The sequence below is a fragment of the Odocoileus virginianus genome, chromosome 7, assembly GCF_023699985.2.
Source record: "Odocoileus virginianus isolate 20LAN1187 ecotype Illinois chromosome 7, Ovbor_1.2, whole genome shotgun sequence".
Lineage (NCBI taxonomy): Eukaryota > Metazoa > Chordata > Mammalia > Artiodactyla > Cervidae > Odocoileus > Odocoileus virginianus.
In genome coordinates, this window is record NC_069680.1 from 80776026 (window position 1) to 80801159 (window position 25134).

The 25134-nt window shown below is 36.3% G+C and overlaps 1 protein-coding gene across 5 annotated transcripts in view; it reads left to right on the forward strand.

The window, feature by feature from the left end:
- LYST (lysosomal trafficking regulator) overlaps positions 1-25134 on the forward strand; it is a 191342-nt gene that overhangs the window by 90400 nt on the left and 75808 nt on the right. For 4 of the 5 annotated variants that reach the window (XM_070471052.1, XM_070471054.1, XM_070471051.1 and 1 more), the window contains 11 exons: positions 1637-1797; positions 2640-2830; positions 4966-5211; positions 9853-10026; positions 10933-11082; positions 14711-14848; positions 16269-16467; positions 18728-18859; positions 21033-21663; positions 22344-22521; positions 24230-24399. In XM_070471052.1, the coding sequence (XP_070327153.1) occupies positions 1637-1797; positions 2640-2830; positions 4966-5211; positions 9853-10026; positions 10933-11082; positions 14711-14848; positions 16269-16467; positions 18728-18859; positions 21033-21663; positions 22344-22521; positions 24230-24399 (2370 nt within the window). The remainder of the gene's footprint in view (positions 1-1636; positions 1798-2639; positions 2831-4965; positions 5212-9852; positions 10027-10932; positions 11083-14710; positions 14849-16268; positions 16468-18727; positions 18860-21032; positions 21664-22343; positions 22522-24229; positions 24400-25134) is intronic. The other variant, XM_070471055.1, reaches the window with a different exon arrangement.

A 25134-nucleotide genomic window follows, 5' to 3' on the forward strand; every position in this document is an offset into this window, starting at 1 on the left:
CTCCAGTATTCTTGCCTGGAGAATCCCATAGAGGAGGAGCCTAGCAGGCTACAGACAAGGGGGTCACAAAAAGTTAGACACGACTGACCATCCACATACATGCTTTACTAACCCTACAGCCTTTTGGTGAATCAGGCAGGCTGACAGATACAGGAATCATAACCTAATCATTACACATGTTCAGAATGAGTGTCTAGATGTTCTCTGTGGCCAGTTCTGGTTATGAGCATGGCACTCAATTTTTACTCACCCACTTATTTTAACATTACTTTGAATTTACAATTTGGTATAAATTAATGATTTTATATAGTAATGGAGCATTGAGCAAGTGACCAGGGAGGAATATATTATTCATTTGATTTAAATTTGGCACTATATCACTCTCGGAACTAATAAAATTATTTCTACAAGTAATACATTTCAAGATGTAACAACATTGAAAAAAAATTTGTTAATATTTTCTACTAATTTTTATTTGATGAACAGAACACACATCTGCTAGGAATATGTGGCACGTAGTAGATGGTATGAATTATTTTAGTGTTTGTTGAACTCATCTTTTTTTTTTTTTTTTTTTTTTGAACTCATCTTGCATTGATGTTACAGGTTTTCTTTACCCTTAAGAACTGAATTAAGTCGTAGCGCCACTAGGTGGCAGTACTGTTTCAGTTACAGCCATTCAGTTGGTTCAAGAAAGAGATGCCGGCACAGTAATAGAAGTTATCTCACTATAATGTATGTCAATGGTACTTCAACAAAAAGCTTAGTTCACATCTTTCCTTTGTTAACAATATTCCTATTTAAATAGTTAAATGTATATATTAAGTATGGAACAGAAAGCCTTAAGGGAAGTTTTTAAATAAATATACACCAAAATAGAATTTCTCATTATTAGCTTATTCTGAGTGCTTTGTCTTATTCACAAACTTTGTCTTTACAAGCTACCTTCATTATCTTAAGAGAGTTTAGAACATTCTAGAATGAGGGAAGAGCTCGGCACTCTGCAATTTAAACAAGAAGATGAAGTTCTCCCATCATGTGTGTCTCTCTAGGAGAAGGCATTAGTTTACCTTTTCCTACTCTGCCCTTTGTGAGGATTCCTATAACCTTTATCCATGAAGAAAAGCAAGAGATTAATCAAAAGCTCTGCAATATTTAGTGCTGAAAACACAGAAAATACAAAAAAGCATTGGCATTTCAGTGCCTTGTCAGAGCAAAACCTGAAGAAGTGATACTCTTCCTGATTAGTTTTTGAAGAGGGCATGAGGTTTTAGGAATTGTGTACTGAGATGGGAGACTTTCTGGTAAAATCAGGGGGAGGTGGTAGATTTGTATTTTAAACCAAAAAGGCGAATATGCAGAAGTCAAGTGGCAAAAGAAACTTGGAACAAATGTCCGGTCGTACTTCCGGTGACCTGGTGTAGGATCACCAGGCATCTCTGCTCCCTTCCTCTCCTTTGGGGGGTTGTGGACCGCCAACACCTTGGACCAAGAGACAAGAGAATCAGTCCTTCTCTCTTGCCCATTACCAATTATCCAATACTGAACCAAGAAACTTGTTCAAGAATTCATGTTGTTAAACATCCACACTTTAAAAATCCCTGAAGTAATTGATTTAACTTTGTTTTTAATGTAGGAAGCCTGATGTTACTTTGGATTTTATGCTTCCAAGAAAAACAAGTTTGTCATCTGACAGCAATAAAACGTTTTGCATGGTCGGCCATTGTTTATCAGCCCAAGAAGAGTGTTTGCAACTGGCTGGAAAATGGGACCTGGGGAATTTACTCCTCTTCAGTGGTATATTCTTCCCCTTCTAAGCATTTCCAGAGTTTTCCTTCAGTTAGCAAATACTAAACTAAGTTAGTTATTTTGGATAAAGTATTTATCCCTGTTCCTTCACTTGTACTTAATAAGTACTGTATTTCCTAGATTCCAAGATGTACTGTTTTAACTTATTTATAATCTAAGTGGTTCTTATAATTGATACATATATTTAATGCAAAGGCACATATCCTCCCCAACCCCCCTGCCAAAGAGAAGCTTATATTAAATCACTTTATAATCCTGGAAAATGCATTATAACTGGTACAGTAAGACTGGCTGTCTTTTCTTATTTATAATTTTAGTATATTATATAAAAATATCAAATTTTAGGTGAAGAAGAAATACATGATTTTTAAAAATGTATTACTCAACCTGGCACATAATAGCATTTAGACAGTGTTTATTGAATAGATAGATGGATGGATGAAGGAATAATGATACCAATCCATATGTTGTTTTTAAAAGGAATTCACTGAGATAAAGTTTCCATTTCCAAAATAAAAAAGACAACATAAAAAAATACCCTATTTTTAGTTTAAGGAGCAAATATAAATATTATTACTTTATTTTACCAAGAGTTTTACAGATAACTTTATATATATACATATATATGTATATTAATTCATCTTATATCCAGAGTTGCTATAGATTACTTGCTCATTACACCCATTTGAAAATTGAGGCTTTATTAATTTTGAGAGATATAGTAAACAACTAAAGAATCTAGCAAAAAAAAAAAAAACCTCTGATTTCTTGTTTTTATGAAAAATTCTGGAGTATTTTAAATAAGGAACTTTTTTTTTTTTGCTATTCAGGGGCTAAGATTGGCTCACAAGAGGCATTTTATCTATATGCTTGTGGACCCAACCATACGTCCATAATGCCATGTAAATATGGCAAGCCTGTGAATGACTACTCCAAGTACATTAATAAAGAAATTTTGCAATGTGAACACATCAGAGAACTTTTTATGACCAACAAAGATGTGGACATTGGTCTTTTAATTGTAAGTTTTCATTTTATAGGTTTTAACTTTTTAGTAACTGTTATGTATGTTTATTGAATGTGAATTAGCTGTGATTTGATTTTTAGAGTTTTTCTTGGCTGTTTCTCAACATTTTCTTTACTTACAAATGTTTTTCTTTTTAATTAAAATACTTTGACTTCCTCAGAATTTGTTTTCAGGTTTCAAATTTTCATCTGCTTTTCCTTGGAACTGTATTTCTGTACTGAGTATTAGTTTAGGTTATACCTGTTGTTAATCATTCGAGAAAAAATTTTATGATATAATGGAACTATAATGCATGTTAGCCTTAAAAATTGCTTATTACATTTCCTTTCCATACTTATAAATAAGTGCTAATTTCATTTATATTAATTTTAATTATACATATTCATATTTTAGAATATTCTTTAATATCAATAGCAACTAGGAATTTTGCTTTCAAATTATTGCTAATTCTGCTTATATGAGACTCTTGATTGCATTTTATACATTATTCTAATATATTGTTATACCAATGCACAGTTTAGGAGCTTGTGATGGATACTTTTCATCATAGCAACTAGGAAACTGATCCTTCATAGTCTAAAACATGTAATTCTTGAGTGGTATTAAGTATCTGTGGTAAAATAGATATAGAATTTAACTAAAGATCTGCTGCTAGACCCACAATCTTCTTCTCCATAAGGAGTTTTCTCAAATGGAGGTTGGGGGCATTTTGGCTGTCCTCTGTTATTGAATGGGGGCCAGAGATGATAAATGTTCTACAGTGCATGGGTAGTATCCAATCAGAATCACCTGGAGGACTTGCCAGAGCATAGATTGCTTCAGTAGATCTGAAGTGTGGCCCAAGAATTTGCATTTTTAACAACTTTCGAGGTGATGCTGATGCTGCTGGTTGGGGCCCCACACTGAGTATCTCTGCTTTAGGAAGACCAGGGAGCTCATACAACAGATATTTGTTTGGATATTTTTAGCTCTCTCTAGTTTTTGGTTAATCCCTTTTTCACACACACACAAAAAAATACATGTTCTTAATCCTTTTATTTTGCCTGAAAAGAATGGAGGTTATAAGTCATAAAATTCAACAGAAATTGTCACAAGTAAAAATTATACAGGTTTTATGTGAAAAATCTTTTTTGAAAGCATATTTTTTTAAGCCTTACTTTTTTAGCCTGCTATTTTGGGGTTACGAAACATGAGTAAGAAGTCAGACAGACATGGTGCCCTCCTAGCAAGGTGTTGGTATCAAGATGGGACTTGTTTCAGATAATCAGGCATTTTGTCAGGTTTTAATGAAAACTGCTATAGATTTATGATTTTGTTTTACCCAGGATAATCATATACAATAGACTATGTCATCAGTTCGGTTGGTATGCATATGTGCCAGATGATCTCTGATGAAACTATACTTGAATCACCGTAGGTTGAAAATGATCGAAGCCCAAAGCCCCCAGCTGCTACACAATTTTTCATAAGTGTGATCTTCTGTAGCGGCCTTCATTGAGAGCACCTCACAGTACATTTTGTTTTTAAAGTTTACTGTAATTTTTAAAATAATTGATAGAATATTTGACAGAGAGCTAGAACCTAATCAAAACCGTTTGCTTGGGAGAAATATTCAGATTGTTAGGTATGCTGATAGTTTGGAGTTTTATTCTAGTGGAAAGAATGCTCTAGTTTATAGAGTCATGTTTAAATGAGTAGGCAGCCCATGAGCAAATTCAATACCAAGATGCATTTGAATACATTGATCCAGAGTTACTATCTCATAGGGTTGTAAGGATTGGTTACTATTTATAAATGCATAGAACAGTTCATAGAACATGAGTATGGTAGGGATTTGTTATTTGTGATAGGTGTAATTTCATGTTTATTCTCAAAAGATCAAAGCTGGAATTTTTCTCAGTCTTCATATGGTTTACATGTATTGACCACTCCTAAATGAAATGGATCTTTTTCTTTGCGGAGAGCTGTCTTGCTTCTCATGTCCGTCTTTGTTTTGTGCAGTGACTGTCTTTTTTAAAACAAAGAAAAAGATATTTTGCTTGTCTTTTCACTTTTAAATAATCCATTTGCTAGTTGGTAGTGTACTTTTTAAACTGTTTAGTTATTGAAGGAAAATATTTGTGTTTCAGGAAAGTCTTGCAGTTGTATATGCAACTTACTGTCCTGCTCAGTACACCATCTATGAGCCAGTTATTAGACTTAAAGGTCAAATGAAAACCCAACTCTCTCAAAGACCCTTCAGCTCAAAAGAAGTTCACAATATTTTGTTAGAACCTCATCATCTAAAGAATCTCCAGCCCACTGAATGTAAAACCCTTCAAGGCATTCTGCATGAGATTGGTGGAACTGGTATATTTGTCTTTCTCTTTGCTAGGGTAAGAATCACTGATTCTAACTTTATTTAAAGAGAAACTACTTCTTTATTATTGATAACTTTTAGGATTCCTTTTTGATTAACAGTAAAGGTATGTATCAACTATATTAAACTTTCAAGATTAAAAAAGCACACATTGTTTAGAATGTCATCAAAATTTCTGCCATGATAATTTTTTTGTTAAAATTTCTTTTTAATTTATAAAGATTTGGGACTTCCTTGGTGTTCTTGTGGTTGAGACTCCACACCCAATGCCAAGGGCGTGGGTTCGATCCCTGGTCAGGGAACTAAGAATCCTGCTTGCCACATGGTGCAGCCAAATAAATTAATTAAATAATTTAATACTGTAATAAAATTATAGAAGAAATGTATTTCTTAAAATAAGATTTGTGAAACGTTTTTCTCTTGAAACTTCCAGATGGATGGGGAAAAATAAAAGTCAACAAATAAGTACAAAAATAACTTATTTGGGATTGAAGTTTTTTTAAAGAGAAGGCGAGAGTCAAAAAGTTTGACTCACGCCATGGATACTGTTTTAGAGAATTACGTTTAATTATCTGTTGTGTTTAGTCATCTGTGGGCTGGAATAATCTCTTTCCTGAGGTGGAGTAGACAGTGGTGTACATGACTGTTTCAAGGACTGCTGAAATCCAAATAGAGGGTTCAAATGTTCTCGCTTCAGTATGAATCATTTCTACTTCCTTGTGGTCCAAATCCTTGTTTAATTAAAGCAACTCTGATCTTTTCTCACTTTCAAATTTTATGCTTAAGTGTGACTTCTGCAGCATTGTCATATGTCTCCCCCTTTTTTCTTCTTTAGTGGGGGCACCTTTGATTACTTTTGTAATAAGAGACATATCAATGTTAGTTGTTATTGTTACTGTGCTTATAAATACTTAGTTAGCATTTGACCTGCCATACTCTTAAGCTTTCTTTCTTTTTCTTTTTCCATTTTTAATACCTTTTTTTGCATCTAGTATCTAGTTGAATAGATATTACACTAGTGTTTTAAAATAAAAACTTTTCATTTAACTTCTCATCAACATTTTGTGATCTACTTTTATAGCTTTGTATAATTTCAAAATGCATATACTTGGTTTTTCCTTTTTCATCAAGTTTACTCAGTTTGGTTCAGTTGCTCAGTTGTGTCCGACTCTTTGCAACCTCATGGACTGCAGCACACCAAACTTCCCTGTCCATCACCAACTCCTGGAGTTTGCTCAAATTCATGTCCATCAAGTCAGTGATGCCATCCAACCATCTCATGCTCTGTCGTCCCCTTCTTCTCCTGCCTTCAATCTTTCCCAGCATCAGGGTCTTTTCCAGTGACTCAGTTCTTCGCATCAGGTGGCCAGAGTATTGGAGCTTCAGCATCAGTCCTTCCAACGAATATTCAGGACTGATTTCCTTTAGGATTGACTGGTTGGATCTCCTTGCAGTCCAAGGGACTCTCAAGAGTCTTCTCCAGTACCACAGTACGAAAGCATCAATTCTTCGGTGCTCAGCTTTCTTTATGGGTGAACTCTCACATCCATACATGATGACTGGAAAAACCATAGCTTTAACTAGACGGACCTTTATTGGCAAAGTAATGTCTGCTTTTTAACATGCTGTCTAGGTTGATCATAGCTTTTCTTCCAAGGAGCAAGCATCTTAATTTCATGGCTGCAGTCACCATCTGCAGTGATTTTGAAGCCCAAGAAAATAAAGTCTTTCACTGTTTCCATTGTTTCCCCATCTCTTTGCCATGAAGTGATGGAACCGGATACCGTGATCTTCATTTTTCAAATGTTGAATTTTAAGCCAGCTTTTTCATTCTTCTCTTTCACTTTCATCAAGAGGCTCTTTAGTTCCTCTTTGCTTTCTGCCATAAGGGTGGTGTCATCTGCATAGCTGAGGTTATTGCTATTTCTCCTGGCAATCTTGATTCCAGTGGGTGCTTCATCCAGCCTGGCATTTCGCATGATGTACTCTGCATATAAAATAAATATTAAAGTTAAATAAGCAGAGTGACAGTTTACAGCCTTGACGTACACCTTTGCCAGTTTTGAATGAGTCCATTGTTCCATGTCAGTTTCTAACTGTTGCTTCTTGACCTGCACACAGATTTCTCAGGAAGCTGGTAAAGTGGTCATCTCTTGAAGAATTTTTCAGTTTTTTGTGATCCTCACAAAGGCGTTAGCATAGTCAATAAAACTGAAGTGGATATTTTTCTGGAATTTTCTTGCTTTTTCTATGATCCAGCGGATGTTGGCAATTTGATCTCTGGTTTCTCTGCCTTTTCTAAATCCAGCTTGAACATCTGGAGATTCTTGGTTCACGTACTGTTGAAGCTTAGGTTGGAGAATTTTGAACAGTACTTTGCTAGGTGTGTGAGATGAGTGCAATTGTGTGGTAGTTTGAATGTTCTTTGGCATTGCCTTTCTTTGGGATTGGAATGAAAACTGACTTTTTCCAGTCCTGTGACCACTACTAGGTTTTCCAAATTTGCTGGCATATTGAGTGCAGCACTTTCACAACATCATCTCTTAGGATTTGAAATAACACAGCTGGAATTCCATCACCTCCACTATCCACTAGCTTTGTTCATAGTGATGCTTCCTACGACCCACTTTACTTCACACTCCAGGATGTCTGGCTCTAGATGAGTGATCACACTGTCGTGGTTATCTGGGTCATTAAGATCTTTTTTGTATAGTTCTTCTGTGTATTCTTGACACCTTTTCTTAATATCTTCTGCTTCTGTTAGGTCCATACCATTTCTGTCCTTTATTGAGCCCATCTTTGCATGAAATTTTCCCTTGGTATCTCTAATTTTCTTGAAGAGATCTCTAGTCTTTCCCATTCTATTGTTTTCCTCTATTTCTTTGCATTGATCACTGAGGAAGGCTTTCTTATCTCTCCTTGTTATTCTTTGGAATTCTATATTCAGATGGATATATCTTTCTCTTTCTCTTTTGCCTTTCACTTGTCTTTTTTTCTCAGCTATTTGTAAGGCCAGACAACCATTTTGCCTTTTTGCATTTCTTTTTCTTGGGGATTTTTTTTTCCATTCATTAATTTTTTTTTCATTTATTTTTATTAGTTGGGGATGATTTTGTTCACCACCCTCTGTACAGTGTTACGAACCTCCATCCATAGTTCTCAGGCACTCTGTCTATCAGATCTAGTCCCTTAAATCTATTTGGCACTTCCACTGTATAATCAGAAGGGATTTGATTTAGGTCATACCTGAATAGTCTAGTGGTTTTCCCTACTTTTTTCAGTTTAAGTCTGAATTTTGCAATAGGGAGTTCATGATCTGAGCCACAGTCAACTTCTGGTCTTGATTTTGCTGACTGGATGGAGCTTTTCTATCTTTGACTGCAAAGAATATAATCAATCCGATTTTGGTATTGACCATGTGGTGATGTTCATGTGTAGAGTCATCTCTTGTGTTGTTCAAAAAGGGTGTTGGCTAAGACCAGTGCATTCTCTTGGTGAAACTCTGTTAGCCTTTGCACTGCTTCATTTTGTACTCCAAGACCAAACTTGCCCATTACTCTAGGTATCTTTTGACTTCCTACTTTTGCATTCCAGCCCCCTGTGATGAAAATGACGTCTTGTTTTAGTGTTGGTTCTAGAAGGTCTTGTAGGTAGTCATAGAACCTTTAAACTTCAGCTTCTTTGGCATTAGTTGTTGGGGCATAATTTTATTTTGATCACTCTTACACAGTGATGATCCCAAGGGAAATGGTTAATTTTTTTATCTCACGTACATCTAGGATCTTGCCAAAAAGAATTTTAAACTATGTTTTTACATACAGAAACTCTGTTCAGTATCCTTCCTCCCCTACAAAAGTAAAATTCAGTTTCCTTAAAATCCTTACAGGTATAGCCTGTCTTTTGTGCTTAACCTCCTCCATCTAGCCAAAATGGCAACCTACAGCCTCCTAGATGTACTGTGAATCCAATCTTCATCTCTCTCCTGACTGCATCCCACCCTTGGACACCTGTTTATCCCTGCTTCCTGTGCTTTTGCTCTCTCCCAGTGATCTTCTTCACATAGGCTTCCCGTCCTGAGCAGGGTGGAGTCCAAAGTAGTTTTTGTGATCTCATGCATTCACATCATCTCACTCTTCTTTGCCTTTTCAAATCATAATAGGATGTTTGTTTCTTACATACAGTAGTTGCCAGAAAGCATTGGGGGAATTGAAGTACAAGTCACAATCCTTAGTTTTTATTCTTACGTCTTATGTTTCGACCTGTCAGCAGGCCCCACTGGAGATAGGTAGTCTGCCTATTTACAGTCTGAGCAGTCTGTTACTTCATCTTCCACAGCACAGAACGTGGAGCCTGTTTGTTGACTAAGCATCAAAAATATGAGGCATTTTGCTGACACTTCAGATCACCAATAAAATGCTACTGATTTCTAAGGTTATCAGTGTTATTTTAGTTAATTTATAGAATATTTGAGACATAAGAGCTTGGAACTTCTTGGTTTTATTTGTTTGCAATTCTTAAGTAATAACAAACAGTGTCAGCAATAAAAAATAAACTTTCAAATCAAACTGATAGGTTGGTATTACATAATGGAAGATAACCTCACATGTTAAATTTTTAATCTCAACAAATTAGAAAAAATTTATCTACTTTTTTTTAGGTTGTGGAACTCAGTAGCTGTGAAGAAACTCAAGCGTTAGCATTGAGAGTTATACTCTCATTAATTAAATACAACCAACAGAGAATACATGAGTTAGAAAACTGTAATGGACTTTCCATGATTCATCAGGTGTTGATCAAACAAAAATGCATTGTTGGCTTTCACATTTTGAAGGTATGTTCTCATAAAACTTATTCTCAGTGATACTTACCTCTTCATTAAGTCTCCCAGTAATAGAGTTTCATGTTTCAGTTATTCCTGAAGAAAATTAAGGGAACTCGTATTTAATCAAACGAAGGCTCTTTTGGGTTTTCGTCATTTAAATTATTACATTTTCATTTCCTTTAAAACATTTTAGAAGAGTAAAAGAAAAAATTAAGATTTTTAGATCTTGATAAGCCAGTGATACCTCCTGGGCTGGCCCCTCATTCTGTAGACTGGAGTTAGTGACTCATAGACTGCTGATAGCAGACTCATAGACTGTTGCTTGCTTAACACCCATAGGTATGGGGGTGAACCCAGTTCTCCAGAGAGCTAGTGCTGTGCAGTTCTCAGGAGGCAATGCTGCTACAGAATTAGTATCTTAAAGCCGTATTAGCTTTTTATTGTGATCCAGCTGTAATCACATATTTAAATACCTTTCTAACCACAAGCACTTGGTAACACTGTGAAAGTATTTCTTTCTGAGGGTTCTAGTATTAAGGCAAAAGACCAATGCCTGTTCCCATGCCCCCAGACTCCAACTCTTAAAATGAGCAAGATCCAACACTTGTGGCATGAATACTTCTTAGAAAAAGTTTAAAACTCAACAGATTCATTGAATTTTAAAAATAGGATGTAGTTTATTTTACTCCATATTTGAAACTACATAGTCATTTATAAATATTTGAAATTTGGGGGTTTTCTTATTACTTGAATTGTTTTACAAAACAAGGTAAAGATACCTTGTGCAATGCTGAGTTATTCAGTAGTTTTCTTTTGAATTTAATGTTATGACTGCTAAGATTGAAAGCTTAATATTTCTGTTGAATTTTTGGATTGATTATTGATGCATTTTGTATTAATGCTGTTTTTCTGTAGACCCTTCTTGAAGGTTGCTGTGGTGAAGATATTATTCATATCAATGAGAATGGAGAATTTAAGTTGGATGTAGAGTCTAATGCTATAATCCAGGATGTTAAACTGCTAGAGGAACTATTGCTAGACTGGAAGATATGGAATAAAGCAGAGGCATGTACTTTATGTGGTTAAAAAGCATTTGTTATGAATTTACCCTCTTAGCAATTTTTACATGTACAGTACAGTACTAACCATATACACTTTGTCATATGGCAGATCTCTAGAACTTTTTCATTTAGTTTGACTACCCAGTGGACAGCAGCTCCCCATTTCCCTTCCCCTGAGTCCTGGCAGCCACCATCCTACATTAGGTTTCTTTGGTTTGATTGTATTAGGTATTTAATACAAGTGGAATCATTCAGTGTTTGTTTTTTTGTGATTGGCTTATTTGACTTAGCATTATGTCCTCAAGTGTTATCTGTGTTATAGCATATGACAAGACTATTTTCTTTCTTATACTATTCCACTGTATGTATTTTCCACATTTTCTTTATCTGTTCATCTGTCATGGACACTTAGGTTGCTTCTACATTTTGGCTATTGTGAATTATGCTGCCATGAACGTGAATGTACAGAGATCTCTCTGAGATCCTGTTTTCAGTTATTTTAGATATATGTGCAGAAGTAGGATTGCTGAGTCATATAGTAATTCTGAGATTTAAAAAATAGAATTACCGTACCATACTATTTTCCGTAAGAGAGGCACCATTTTACAGTCCTAGCAGCAATGTACAAATGATCCAATTTCTTTACCTGCTTGCCAACAATTGTTATTTTTTGATAGTGTTTATTCTGTAGAGTATGAGGTAATAATAATAACTTGTAGTTTTTATTTGCATTTCCCTGATAATTGGTTAATGAAGAGCATCTTTTCATATACTTAGTGGCCCTTTGTGTATGTTCTTTGGAGAGATGTCCTTTCAGGTCATTTGACTATTTTTTAATTGAGTTATTTGATTTTCTATTAATGAGTTGTAGGAGTCATTTATATGTTCTACATACCAATCCCTTATCTCATATATGGTTTGCAAGTGTTTTCTCACATTCTGTATATTGCCTTTTCACTCTGTTGACTGTTTTCTTTGCTGCAGAGAGAAACATGTACTTTTAAATATTCATCTAATCAGTCTTCCCAAAAACAAAACAAATTTACTGCTTCAATGTAGCATTAATTGTAAATGTAAATCTAGAGATTAATTTCTGTGCAAGGTCTTAGACAGCCATAATGTCGATCTGAGAGTCAGGATCAGAACTTTGACTGCAGGTAGTAGTCAAAAACTGCTCAAAGTTTTGAGCAGTACTCAAAACAGGCTAGAAAACACTTGAATCAATTGGAGACTTGCATTTACCATAAACTCTGAAGGGGAGTCCTACTAAGAGTGTGTGGAGTTGAGTCAAGGCGAGGGAAACAGATACACTTCTGAGTAGGGGAGCCATGTTGTCCAGAAGTCAGAGCTGTATCCGTTTGCAGAGCAAGGCTGTGAAGTCTTGGCTTCATGGTAGGCATAAGTTACGGAGCATGCTTTGATCTTAGATCTAGGCAAAGCTTCACGACTGGATGATGGATTGTGTGTTCTTCACAAGGACCCAGCAAGGAAAGTGAATGTGGGGCTTTTTCCTTCTGCCTTAGCTAAAGTATAGTCTTTATGGTTTGGTTCGTAGAGCCTCCTCACTTCTAGTGTAGACTGTAGATTGTCTAGAGTTATTACCATTATCATCAAATGTAACTGAAGACCAATTCAACATGTATACCTTTACAATTTTAAAATATTTGGTTACTTCCAAATTTGGCAACAGTCACCCCAGACTTACTATTAATAACGAGTTATGAAGCTAAAGAAAACTTTTCTAATCTATCATTAACAAAAATAAATTTTGACCAAACATGCTAGAGGACAGATTATTTTTCTGTTCTCCCTGTATAAAATTATATTACCAAATTATTGTTATATGAAGAAGCAGTCCAAGAATATGCTCCTACAAAACACAGGGGGAAAGTATTATGGAGCTATGTCAAGCAACTAGCTTTTTCTAAATTTTATGGTATTTGTCAGTTTTTAAAACTTTCTATTTCATTGTGACTTCTCATTCTGAATAAATTCTGTTTCAGAATTTAAAAACTCCATGTGCATTCATATATAATATATATGCATTTGTGAGCTTCTCTGTTGGCTCAGCAGTAAAAAATCTGCCTGCCAATGCAGGAGACACAGGTCCAACCCCTGCATCAGGAAGATCCCCTGGAGAAGGAAATGACAACCCACTCCAGTATTCTTGCCTGTGAAATCCTCTGGACAGAGGAGCCTGGTGGGCTACAATCCACGGGGTCACAAAGAGTTGGACACCACTTAGCAACTAAACAATAACGGCAAATATACATGTGTATACAAATACACATGATGTTGCAAGGAGAGAAAGCTAATGAACATAGTAAATGCAAACAAATTGGATCATGAACCTAGTAAATGCAAACAAATTGGATCAAAGACAGTATGAATATAAACATGTTATAAAGAAATAGCTCAATTGTAGATTATAAGATTGAATCTTAACTAAAAATTGGACAGCTATTTTAGTATTTCAAAAGAGGATGCTAATTTGAGCATTAAAAAAGTTTGACTGATAAAGCATTTTTTGGTCAAATTCAAAACTTATATGCATGGATACTTCTATGGATTTCAAATAAAAATTGTTTTCTTTCTTTTTTTCTTCCTTTTTTGTAAATTTTCTTTTCTAATTGCTTTTTTAGCTGAGTTGTTCTGGTTTTTGTCTGTTGGTTGTCTGGTTGTTGGTTTGCTTTGACACTATTCTATTTTAGTATTATTTTTCAGGCCTGAATCAGGTTTTCCTATTTGAGCTGCTTTGTCTTCAAATTTTCATATGCCTTTTTCTTTCAGGGCATCTTGAGCCTGTCCTATTAAGAGAGAGGCCTTGGTTAGAATAGTATGATTAAGTCTATCAATTCCTTGGCCTTTTCATTATTCATTTCCATCATATAATGGCAGGAAAAACAGCAAACCTACAACCCATACCAGTTAATTTTGCTTTTTGTTGATAACTTTGTTGAAAGATTATATGAGGTAATGAGGTGAAGATTATCTTTCAGTAGTGGTTATCTATGTAAGATTCCTTTTTCACTATTATTGTGAGTAATATGGGAGAAGCATTTTAAAGTACCTTAAAAGAATGCTAATTATTGTTTTAAACTGCATGTTTAGTAATTGTGTGGAGGCGTCTATAATTTGGAGTTAAAAGTAAATTAATCCAAAAATTCAGAATTTCTACACTGTCAGTAAATATTTTCAATTTTTTTCTAAAAGTATTTGATTAAATGCTGCATACACAAATTAGCATTGACGTCTATATCTTTTTAATAATGCTATCTGAAAATAAATTATTTGCAAACACTTTATTTTGATAATGTGTTTCTCCGTAGTAAATAGTAAATAAGTTCCCCAAGATAATTTATCTTTTGAAAACACTGTACATCATTTAATGCCACAGAAAGGTTAATGTCCTAAAGCCCCTAATGCAGCACTGCATTGAACATAAATATTTAGAAATGACCTATTGTCAAAAAAAATAATAGTTTGGGAATAAAGTTTTAGATTTGCTTTTTCAGATAGATTTAATCTTTGACAGACTGTTGATGTTTACACATTAAACTGATGTATTGCACGTCTTCTAAACAGCCCAAGTCATGTTTTCAGTAACCCTGTGCACATGTTTGTTCTCTCAGCACGGTGTGTGGGAAACTCTGCTGGCAGCCCTAGAAGTCCTCATCAGAGCAGACCACCAGCAGCAGATGTTTAATATTAAGCAGTTATTGAAAGCTCGAGTGGTTCATCACTTTCTACTGACTTGCCAGGTTTTGCAGGTACGCCTTATGTAACTTTACTTCTGGAGATATTTTCTGCAGTGATTTTTGTTTAATAATACCATGGACTGAAATTCTGTGGGACTTTCAATGAGATTTTTTCTGTGAAAGAGGTAAAGAAAATGGGCAGAGAGGAGAAACTGCCCAGACAGGGGTGGTCTCTAGAGCCAAATAAGGTAGAAAGTTCCCAGAAAATGTAGACAGAGAGAATGCCATCAACTTGGAAATTCTTAATAGCTTAGAAGATTTCATCAGAGTGAAGAGTGAAGAAGGTTTCTGGGAACTTTAAGCATGTGTGGTGGATCATTGGAGGTAGTGAGAATCCTTGATTATTAAGAAGTCCAACAGCAAAAGAAAAGAGAAATAGACTGTTAACAAAAGCTTCACAGTAGGTCAATTTAAGGGTGTTTTTTTTTTTTTAATGCGGTAGGATACCAGTGACTATTTGTAAGGAGTCAGTGGATAGGGCAAGGTTGAAGAAACTTAGACGGGACTGAACTTAGGAATGAGTAATTGAAGTGGTGACCAGGAGCGTTGGGAAGTCACAGGGGGGGGGGAAAGATGGCTGTGCAGAAATAACACTGAATTGCAAGTTCGGAGATCTGTGTTCTTGTCTTGACTTGGCCATTGTGAGATCTTGACTGACTTTTGTAGACTCCTCTTCTCTTCGTATATCTGAGGCAGTCACACTAACCTGTGTTAAAGTTAATATCTAGGTTTTAAGTTTCCTGATTCAGCAATACAAAAGAATATATGAGGAAGAGTGGATGTAGAGATACACTGTGCATTTGGACAGAGAGGAAAGATCTAGCTTTGATCTAGAAGCCAGCTGCTACACACTGGGAAGGTGGAGTTGGAATATATAAGCAATTTATTTATATCTGTCCTTATTTTTGGTAATTATGTAGCATTCTGCCAGGTCTGATTATTCCAGGCAGTAGATGGTGCAGTAGGAGATCAAAGGTCTGAGTTTGAGTTACGTTGTACTACTGACACGTTTTCTACGTGGTTTAAGTTAGTCATACAGTCACTTCAGGCCTTCATATTACAGAGATGAAGGAAAACCTCTCTGAGCTGTTGCGAGTAATAACTCTGTAGCCTGGAACATACTCTATTCATGTAACCAGTTTTGTCTATCGGAGATTTTCTCTTTTGAACCCAAAGTAGTAATAGCAGAAGCAGTAGTGATAATATTACTAGTAGTAGCTAACATTTATATGGGGCCATTGGTTTTAATGAATTTGATAATAGCAAGATTGCTTGAATTGAGAAATAACAACTCAGTTTTATGGTAAATATCTAGTCTAGAGCAGGAAACCAACACAGTTCTATCTTAAACAGAATTATCTTGCTTAAATGAGAAATGTTAGTTAAGTTGACAGTTCTTTTTAAATTAAAGAGCGTTTTTATTTATTTTCAGGAGCACAAAGAGGGGCAGCTTATATCCATGCCCCGAGAGGTTTGTAGATCATTTGTGAAAATTACAGCAGAAGTCCTTGGATCTCCTCCAGATTTGGAATTATTGACGATTATCTTCAATTTCCTTTTAGCAGTTCATCCTCCTACTAATACTTACGTTTGTCACAACCCCACAAACTTCTATTTTTCTTTGCACATAGGTAGGTATGATCATTTTTGTTAGATCTTGGCTGTTTCCACTTTCGTTTTTTTCTTCCCATTTATTCCATGTTTGCTTCATATTCATTGAATGACCTCTGTGCTAGAAACTGCTCAGTTACACACTGGAATTGGGGCAGGGCAGAGGGCCATACAGTGAGCCAGACATAGTTTCTGCCTTCAGAGAGCTGAAAAACCAAGAGGTGAGGGTCAATGCATGTGCTGAAATAATGACAATACATAATATCTGGCAAGTACCTAATACACAAAAGAAGAACTGATTTGATTTCAGGAGAGTTAGGGTTTCATCAGACAGATATGGAGAGAGATTTAATAGATTAATAATCTGCCATGGGCATTGAAGAATTTTGATAGGTATTAATAGATCAGAGAATTACTATCAGGTGAAGAGAGTGACTTAAAGCAAGGCAAAATAGAGAAAGAATAGTGAATTTTCCTAATATAGGAGATTTATAAAGGAGTAGAGAAATAATATCATAAATGTAGCTTGGAATCATCATTTATTCAACCACACCCAAAATCATATTAAATGAGTCCTTGAATGTAAGATCAGAGAACTTGAACCTGTGTTCTACTCAGGAGTAATTGAAGGATTTTGTTTTGTTGTGTTTGTTTTGAGGCAAGGAATATGATATAAGTTATTACAATAAAATTCAGCATAGAGAAACAGCCTGCATGGAAGTGAGTTGAAGCTCAGGGAACAGATGAGACCACTGAAGAACAGTGTTGGGAGAAAGAAGGAAGAAGGAAGCTAAGGATAGAATTATTGGTGATACTATTTAGAGGATGGGACCAGAAAGAGTAATCTCAGTATTTTTGTTAAAAAAATGGAATAATCAGATTTTTAAAAGAACTAGGAAAATGTGATGTGGTAAGGAAGCACACCAGAGTAAACATGTGAGAAAGCCAGATAGTAAATTTAGGGAGGGAAACTGATTGTAAACAGCCATTTCAAGCCATGTAATGGTGGATAAAATGATACAGCTGCAGTAAAAAGCCAAGTGACATTATATAGCATGACTTTGTATTAGGTTCAGCAAACATCTAGTGAATAAAGTCATGTCAAGATTCTGGTAGCACTGGGTAGTTGCAAAGATGAGTAAAATGTGGTCACCTCCTTTTAGGAGCTTACAGTCTAGTAAAGGGGAGAGAGGCATAAACAGGTAAGTATAACATGTGGAAAGCACAGCAATGCCACTGTCTTCTTCTGGTAGCATAGAGCATTGCAAGGGGCTGTTTCCGAGGAAGCGATACCTGCTCTGAGTTGAGTTGACTAGGAGTTGAAGGGAAGGGCCTTCCAGGCAAAGAAATGGCTTGGTGTTGCTGGCATTGACGTAAGGAAGAAGGCTGGTAGAGGGGCATGGAGACGAGTCATAGAGATTGTTCTAGATGAGAAACTTGGACTTTATCCAGTAAGGCGGCAACAGAGAGCCCCTGGAGGTTTAAGCAGAGCTTACCATTTGATGGAGAGAATGCTGGTAGCTTTGAGGATTTGAGGTGGCCAGATGTCCATCCAGGATATCATTTAGGAGTCTGTGATGATAATCCAGGTGAGGGGTGATAAGAACCTGCATTATAGCACTGTGCTAGGGATGAGAAGAGTTCAAGAGACAAAGTCAGTAGAACCTAGAGACTGACTTGACGTGGGTAAAGGAAAGGTTGTGGTCAAGGGTGGTTCCCAGAGCCTGTGTGGGAAACAGGTACTTCTACCATGGGAACCAGAGAACAACTCAGGAGTGAATTTAGGGCAGAAGGATGACTCACATTTAGATTTGTCGCATTTGTGTTGCATTTAAGAAATCAAGCAGTTGAACTTAAAAGTATGAAGCTCAGAAATGAAGATTAAGCTGGATGTATTAATTTTTGGAGTCATATTAGGGCTGTGTAAAAACAGAAGACATAGACCTTCCCTCAAGTAATGAAGAGATGAACAGTCTCCTTGGAGAGATCATGTTAGAATATAAAAAGTGAACAGTTAGCTGTTAAACTATAGAAATAACTATAAGTACAGTTGGAATTCAAAGAAAATAGAAGTTAATGTAGCTAGTGTTAGTTAACAAAAGAATCTAAAGTAAGAAATTGTTGAGTATCCTCACATATTAAATGTGCATTAGTATAAAGTACACCATTTTTTTTACTTTGAATATTTTTGTAAACGTTTGTATTTAATGACTTGCTTTTAAAGTTGTATTTTTGTTTTATCCTTTTAAAAATTTTTCTCAAAATTTATTTTGATTCTAGATGGCAAGATCTTTCAGGAAAAGGTACAGTCAATCATGTACTTGAGGCATTCTAGCAGTGGAGGAAAGTCTGTTACTAGCCCTGGATTTATGGTAATAAGCCCATCTGATTTTACTGCTTCACCACCTGAAGGTAAACAAACAAACAAAAGTGATAATGAAAGTGTAGCCCTTTCCTATTTAGTTCTGAATATAGATGCATGTTTGCACAACCTGATAGACTAAATAAATGGAAAGCTAAACTTTAAAATTATAGAAAATATTTAAGGAATCCATTTACTACTTTCTAATATTAGTAACTCACACTCAGTATAGCAAGTAATTCTCAGGAGAGCTTAGGAGATAGATGAGCCTCATGCTGTTTTATTCTGGAATTCTTTGTCCCCCTTTATCAGTCTTTCATTAAGCTTCTGATTTATTTTCCCATTTTCTTCAAAAGCTTTGTTTGGCTTACTTCTTTTTGACTAAGCCAAACAGAACTCAGTCTGGACAGCTTCACTTACCATGTGAGTGGCCATCCGTACTGCAGCCTCACTGTGATCCTTGACCCTGGGGACCTTCCCTGTGCTTTACCTTCCAGTATGCTTGTGTCCATCTTGAACATCATCAAAGAACACTTCCCAGCTCTGAAATTCCAGTCTCCCACTCTCTATGACAACTGCCTATCTTTCTGGTTTCTTTTTCATCACCCCCAAGTTTTCTCTGCCTGTTTTCCTCTTTCAGCATAAATTTCATTAGCTAATGAAAGACTAGGTCCCACCTAGCCTTGTCTCCAGCTCTGATACAAATTATTAAATAGGCCGGTAAGATAGATACATGGATAGGTATCTGGGTATTAAGGTATCTGGGTATTAAGCTCCAATTTTCTTTCTCTCCCAAAGAGTTTCAGTTATTCCCTAGCACATCTTATGGCCTTGTATTATAATATTTTAAGGCTGTGTTTTAATTAGGTTTATTTAGAATTTTATCAGATGTGTTATTTTTAAAATCGTTGAGCATCATTCTGAAACTTTTTCAAGTACAATCATGTCCTCATTTTCTCCAGGTCATCTGGACAGACCCTTTTGGCAGCCTTATTCCTCCAGCCAAAATCCAGAAATAACTAGGAAGAACTTCTGAACTATGGAGTTATTCTATTGCCACAGAGCCTGAGCTCTAAGCAGTTCATTTAGTCCTTATTTACTGTATATCAGCACTTCTCAAGTTTTAGATGCTGAAAAATCACCTGGAAAGCTTGTTAAAACACAGATCCCTGGGCCCCTGCCTTCTACATTCTGATTCAGTAGGTCTGGGGTGGAGCGTGAGAATGTACGTTTCCAACAGTCACACAGCGGTGCTGATCCCCGTGCCCCTGGCCCACAGACCACACCTTCAGGAGCATTCATTTATATCCCATACACTAACGATGAGAGTGATTTTTCTCATCTCCTTATGTGTAGAATATGAGGAGCAGAAAATTGGAGAGCTGTGGCAAGAAGAGAAAAACTATTTCTTAGTAATAGCAGCAAAAAGTGACTGCAGAAATGAGGAATGAGAGAACAGTCTAGGGACATTTAGCCTGGTAATAATACCACCAGGTTCAGCTATCACTGAAATTTATTCAGCACATATTTATTATGTGTTTATCTTACCTTTGAAGAAATGAACACTCATATAATTAAATTATTTACCTAAGGCCACCTAACTAACAGAACTGTCTCATCAAAAAGCCAACACTCTTTCCACTGTGTTAAACTGCATCCTTGGGCCTTCCCTCATGGTCCAGTGGTTAAGATTTCACCTTTCAACGCAGGGGGTGCAGGTTCAATCCCTAGTCAAGGAGCTAAGATACTGCATGCCTTGTGGCCAAAAAAAAAAAAAAAAAAAATGAAAAGCATAGGACAGAAACATTTTGTTAATAAATTCAAAAAAGATTTTTTAAAAAAGGTCCACATCAAAAAAAAAAAAATCTAAAACAAACTGCATACTAGTGACCATTAGCTAGAGGTAAATGGATTTTCACTTAATTCACTTAATTTCACTTCAGGAGGACCATTCATCCCAATAACTTTGAATCATTCAGTTAATATTGTATTTTATTAAGGAAACAAGAGATCAGTATTTTGGGAAATTTTTAATTAAAAGTAGTTGAAACAAAAATAGTTTTAACACAAATTTTAAGCATTAGTCACTGCAGTCATTATCCTATATGGGTTCACTAACATCACTGGATAAATGGGTTATTACTGTGGTTGGAACTGACAGTACAAAAGAGAAGTGATCCCACTGAGCTGCCTTTTCAGTGCTGTTTTCCTGTCTACTCTTAGCAGGGAACAATTCTTCCAGTGCTGTTCCAAAGCAGGTAACTGCCAGTATGCTGCGTTCTAGAAGCCTCCCAGCATTTCCTACTTCTTCACCTCACAAAGAGCCATGGAAACGGACTGGAAGTTTGGGTTGTAGTATTGACAAGTTACAGAGTTTTGTAGATGATGGTGTTGCTTCCCAGCCAGAGAAATGGAGCCCTCTGGGAAGTTCCGAGGCACTGGAAAAAAGCAAACAAGATGCCTTCATCAGTAGTTGTGAGTTTGCAAAAACGGTTTGTGAAACAGAAGCTGCTCTTTCGGCCCAAGCCTCTGTCAGTGATGTCCCAAGAGGAGCCTTGGGACTTCCTGCGGTCAACATAGATCAGAAAGACTTGGGAGCAGAGCCCAGATCAGATGACGACAGTCCTGGGGACGAGTCCTGCCCACGCCGACCACTTTACCTAAAGGGACTGGCCTCGTTCCAGCAAAGCCACAGCACTGTTGCCAGCCTGGGGCTGGCTTTTCCCTCACAGAACGGCTCTGCAGCTGTCGGCCGATGGCCAAGTCTTGCTGACAGGAACGCCGATGACTGGGAAAACTTCGCTCTTTCTCTCAGTTATGAGCCACACCGCAGCCGAACTACAGGTGCTCACAGGTACATGTTTTTTTGTATGACAACCACTTCCTCCCTTTTTTTAAACTATTCTTTGAAGAATTTCTGTACTTGTAGAAATCTCTTTATTCTGTGACCTCTTTATTCTGTAACATAGTACAACGTGTATGTTAACAACAAGCAAAGATGCCTTTCTCCTTACTTTAATACTAGGTGATAATTCCATATTTAACTAAAGGCTAAACCATAAATAATTCTTGAAGAAAAGATTATCTTATGGCTAATTTAATTCCATATGACTGTTAGAGAAAAACTCTTCAGTTTAGGAAGATTGTACGGTTTATTATTGTTCCCCAGATCAGCACCATCAGTGAGACTTTCCGTGCTGATGGAAATGTTCACCTGTGCTGTCCACCGCAGAACACACATACTCACTTGAAGTGTGGCCAGTGCCGCTGAGCAGCTGAGGTTTTGAATAGTTTAAACAGCACAAGTGGCAGTTGGAAATCACAGATGCACGTAGACTAGTGTTTAGTAGACTATATACCTAAAAGCTGCTGGTGATTAAGAAGTGAAGGCAGATTTGTTAATCACAGTTAAATCAGGAAACATTTTTAAACCTTATGAACTACTACTCATCACTGTTCTTACAGCAATCATAATGCACTACTTTTTTTCCCCCTGATACTGTGTTTATGACCCTTTGTGGGTCTCTGTTTTAGTGTAACCGAAGACTGCTTGGTACCTATATGCTGTGGGTTGTATGAACTCTTAAGTGGAGTTCTTCTCATCCTGCCTGATGTTATGCTGGAAGATGTGATGGACAGGCTCATTCAAGCAGATACACTTTTAGTCCTCGTCAACCACCCATCACCTGCTGTACAACAAGAAGTTATTAAAGTAAGGGCAAATACTAAATATGTTGCTTTAATTTAGAAGAATAAATATATGTGTACTTTAAAGTTTGAATATACATATTCAAATAGACCTGAAATCTTATTTTATTCTTAAGCATCATGAGCTGATATAATTTGTTACTGCTTATCCCAATTTTTATATGTATTATCATCCAATTTTAAGCCTTCCTCCATATATTACTTTGTATCAGTGTGTTTTTTAAGTCTACTACTTACAAGGAACACATAGATCATTGGAGGTCTCTCCTGAGTGTATTATCGTCAAATGTTAGACATTTAACTTCAGGTTTAAGCTCAGATGTCACCTTCTCAGAGAGACTTTCGCTAATCATCTTCTGTCTAGCCCTACTCTTCATTTGTTTTATAATAGCATCCTAGTTATGTCTTATAATTACCTTTTTAATTTGTTTATGTACTATTTTTTAACTCTCCCACACTGAAATATAAGCTCCGTGAGGGTAGGCATCTTGTGTTTGATATATAAAAAGTCCTAAGTACATTATTGAGTGAATAAAGGTTTGATATCAATGGTTCCCATTAGGAAACAACCCTTTGAAATGGTCTTCAAAGAATCCCACTGTTTTAATTTGGTGTGAGACATTGTGTAAGCAGTCTCAGTTCAACCCAGTATTTACTTAGTTTCCATCTCATGTGTAAAACACTAGGCTAGTTGCTCTGTGGGATATAAAAGGGAATAAGCCCCTACATTCAAGAGTTTATAGACCAGTGTGGGAGAGAGACATATACACAGCTAAATAAAATGTAAGAACTTCTGTGATGGGTGTTTCAGTGGTAGTCTTAATAAAGAAGAATGGGAGCATAGGAAAAGTAAATAATTCTGATGGGGGAACAGGGGCAGGATTCATGCAAAAGGTGTATTTTGTATTATGCTATAAACTTAGAAAGATTTTTAAGTGGGGCGGTAAAGAGATGTGTGTTTTTGGAAAGAACAGTCTTATCGCCACTGTGAGGGAGTGATCTCAGGGGAAGGAGGTGGGAGCACTGTGCTCACAGGCTAGCACTGTGATCCAGGGGAGAGATGACGAGTCTCTGCTCTGGTGAAGTGGGAAGTCAGAGGACTGACAGACGTGAGAGACATTCCCTGGGATAGAGGAGAGAGGCTTTGCTAATTACACATGGGCCATCAGGATGAGAAAAGCCCAAAGTGAGGTCAGCCTTAAAGTCTCGGAGGATAGTGCTTCTAAGACCAGAACCATGAAAGAAGTGAGTTTGGAAGGAAGAATAATTACTTGGATTATATATATGTTACATATAAGACGCTGGGAAAGAGTGAAAATTTAGGCCTATGCTTAGAATAAATAAAATGTCAGGAAGTCTAGAAAAATAGAGGTTTAGGATATATATTTTTGTTCTTTGAGAGAAAGCATTGTACAGTGTTGACTAATTTTCTTTTTTCAAAATTAGGCACCAGTGTTCTACTTATATTCAACTAAGGATACGTAAGACCTCCAAGACAGAGCATCATTAGCATTCTATAGTAATCAGAGAGAAAGTGTTAGGTTTGTTTGTTTTGCTGAAGAGGTGGCCTTTTTTTTTTTTTTGAGCTTTTTATGTTCTATACACATGAAATTAAACAACTTACAACTACAGGTATAGTACACTGTCTGATTTGTATATGTTATATACAATAGTAATATATTATTTAAATTGTCTTAATTTTTTTTCCTTAGCTATTAGATGCATATTTTAATAGAGCATCCAAGGAACAAAAAGATAAATTTCTGAAGAATCGTGGGTTTTCTTTACTAGCCAACCAGTTGTATCTTCATCGGGGAACTCAGGAATTGTTAGAATGCTTCATTGAAATGTTCTTTGGCCGACGTATTGGCCTTGATGAAGAGTAAGTGGGTTCTCCCCTTCACCAGAATTGGGGATCTTTTGTCTTAAATGTAAAATTTATTAAGCTGACTCTTAAAATTATTCTGTCACTTTTAGAAAAAATCTGCTAGAAGTCATTTTCTAGGTGAACCATTTTATTATTTTCCATATATAATTCTTTTTATAACCTCTTCCTTTGCATTTCATTCACTAGCTGAAAAGAAAGAAATGCTGCATCAAATGAAAGAAAGTGATATTTAAGATTTGGCATACATTGTTAACCTGAGAAGAAGGTGGCCCCCATAGTCTCAGCAGCAGATTACATGAGGGATCCATAGACAAGCTCCTAACTCCCCTCAGGGATGCTGGTTATCTGAGAGAAGAGTAAACTGACATACCGATTACTGAGCTTTGACCCTGGTGTAATGCTCATGGATTAAGGAATACGTGCAAAACTTAAAGAACATTTTTCTCCCAAGCCAAAAGTTTGGCCAAAAAGTTAAGCTGTTATTTCTATATCTGATAAAGAGAAATGTGTCTTTTTTGTTAAGTGTCTGCTACTTGTTTGCAAGTAGGCCAGTTCAGACCTCAAGGAATTGACCTATTAATTGTAGCATTGACAATATTGCTTTTCATTTGCATAAGCTTTTGGCTTTTTCAAAGCAGTTCTGCATCATCTCATTTGATTCTCACAACAACCTTGAGAAGAAAGTAGAGCAGATATCATCACAGACATTTGACAGATAAGGAAAAGGAG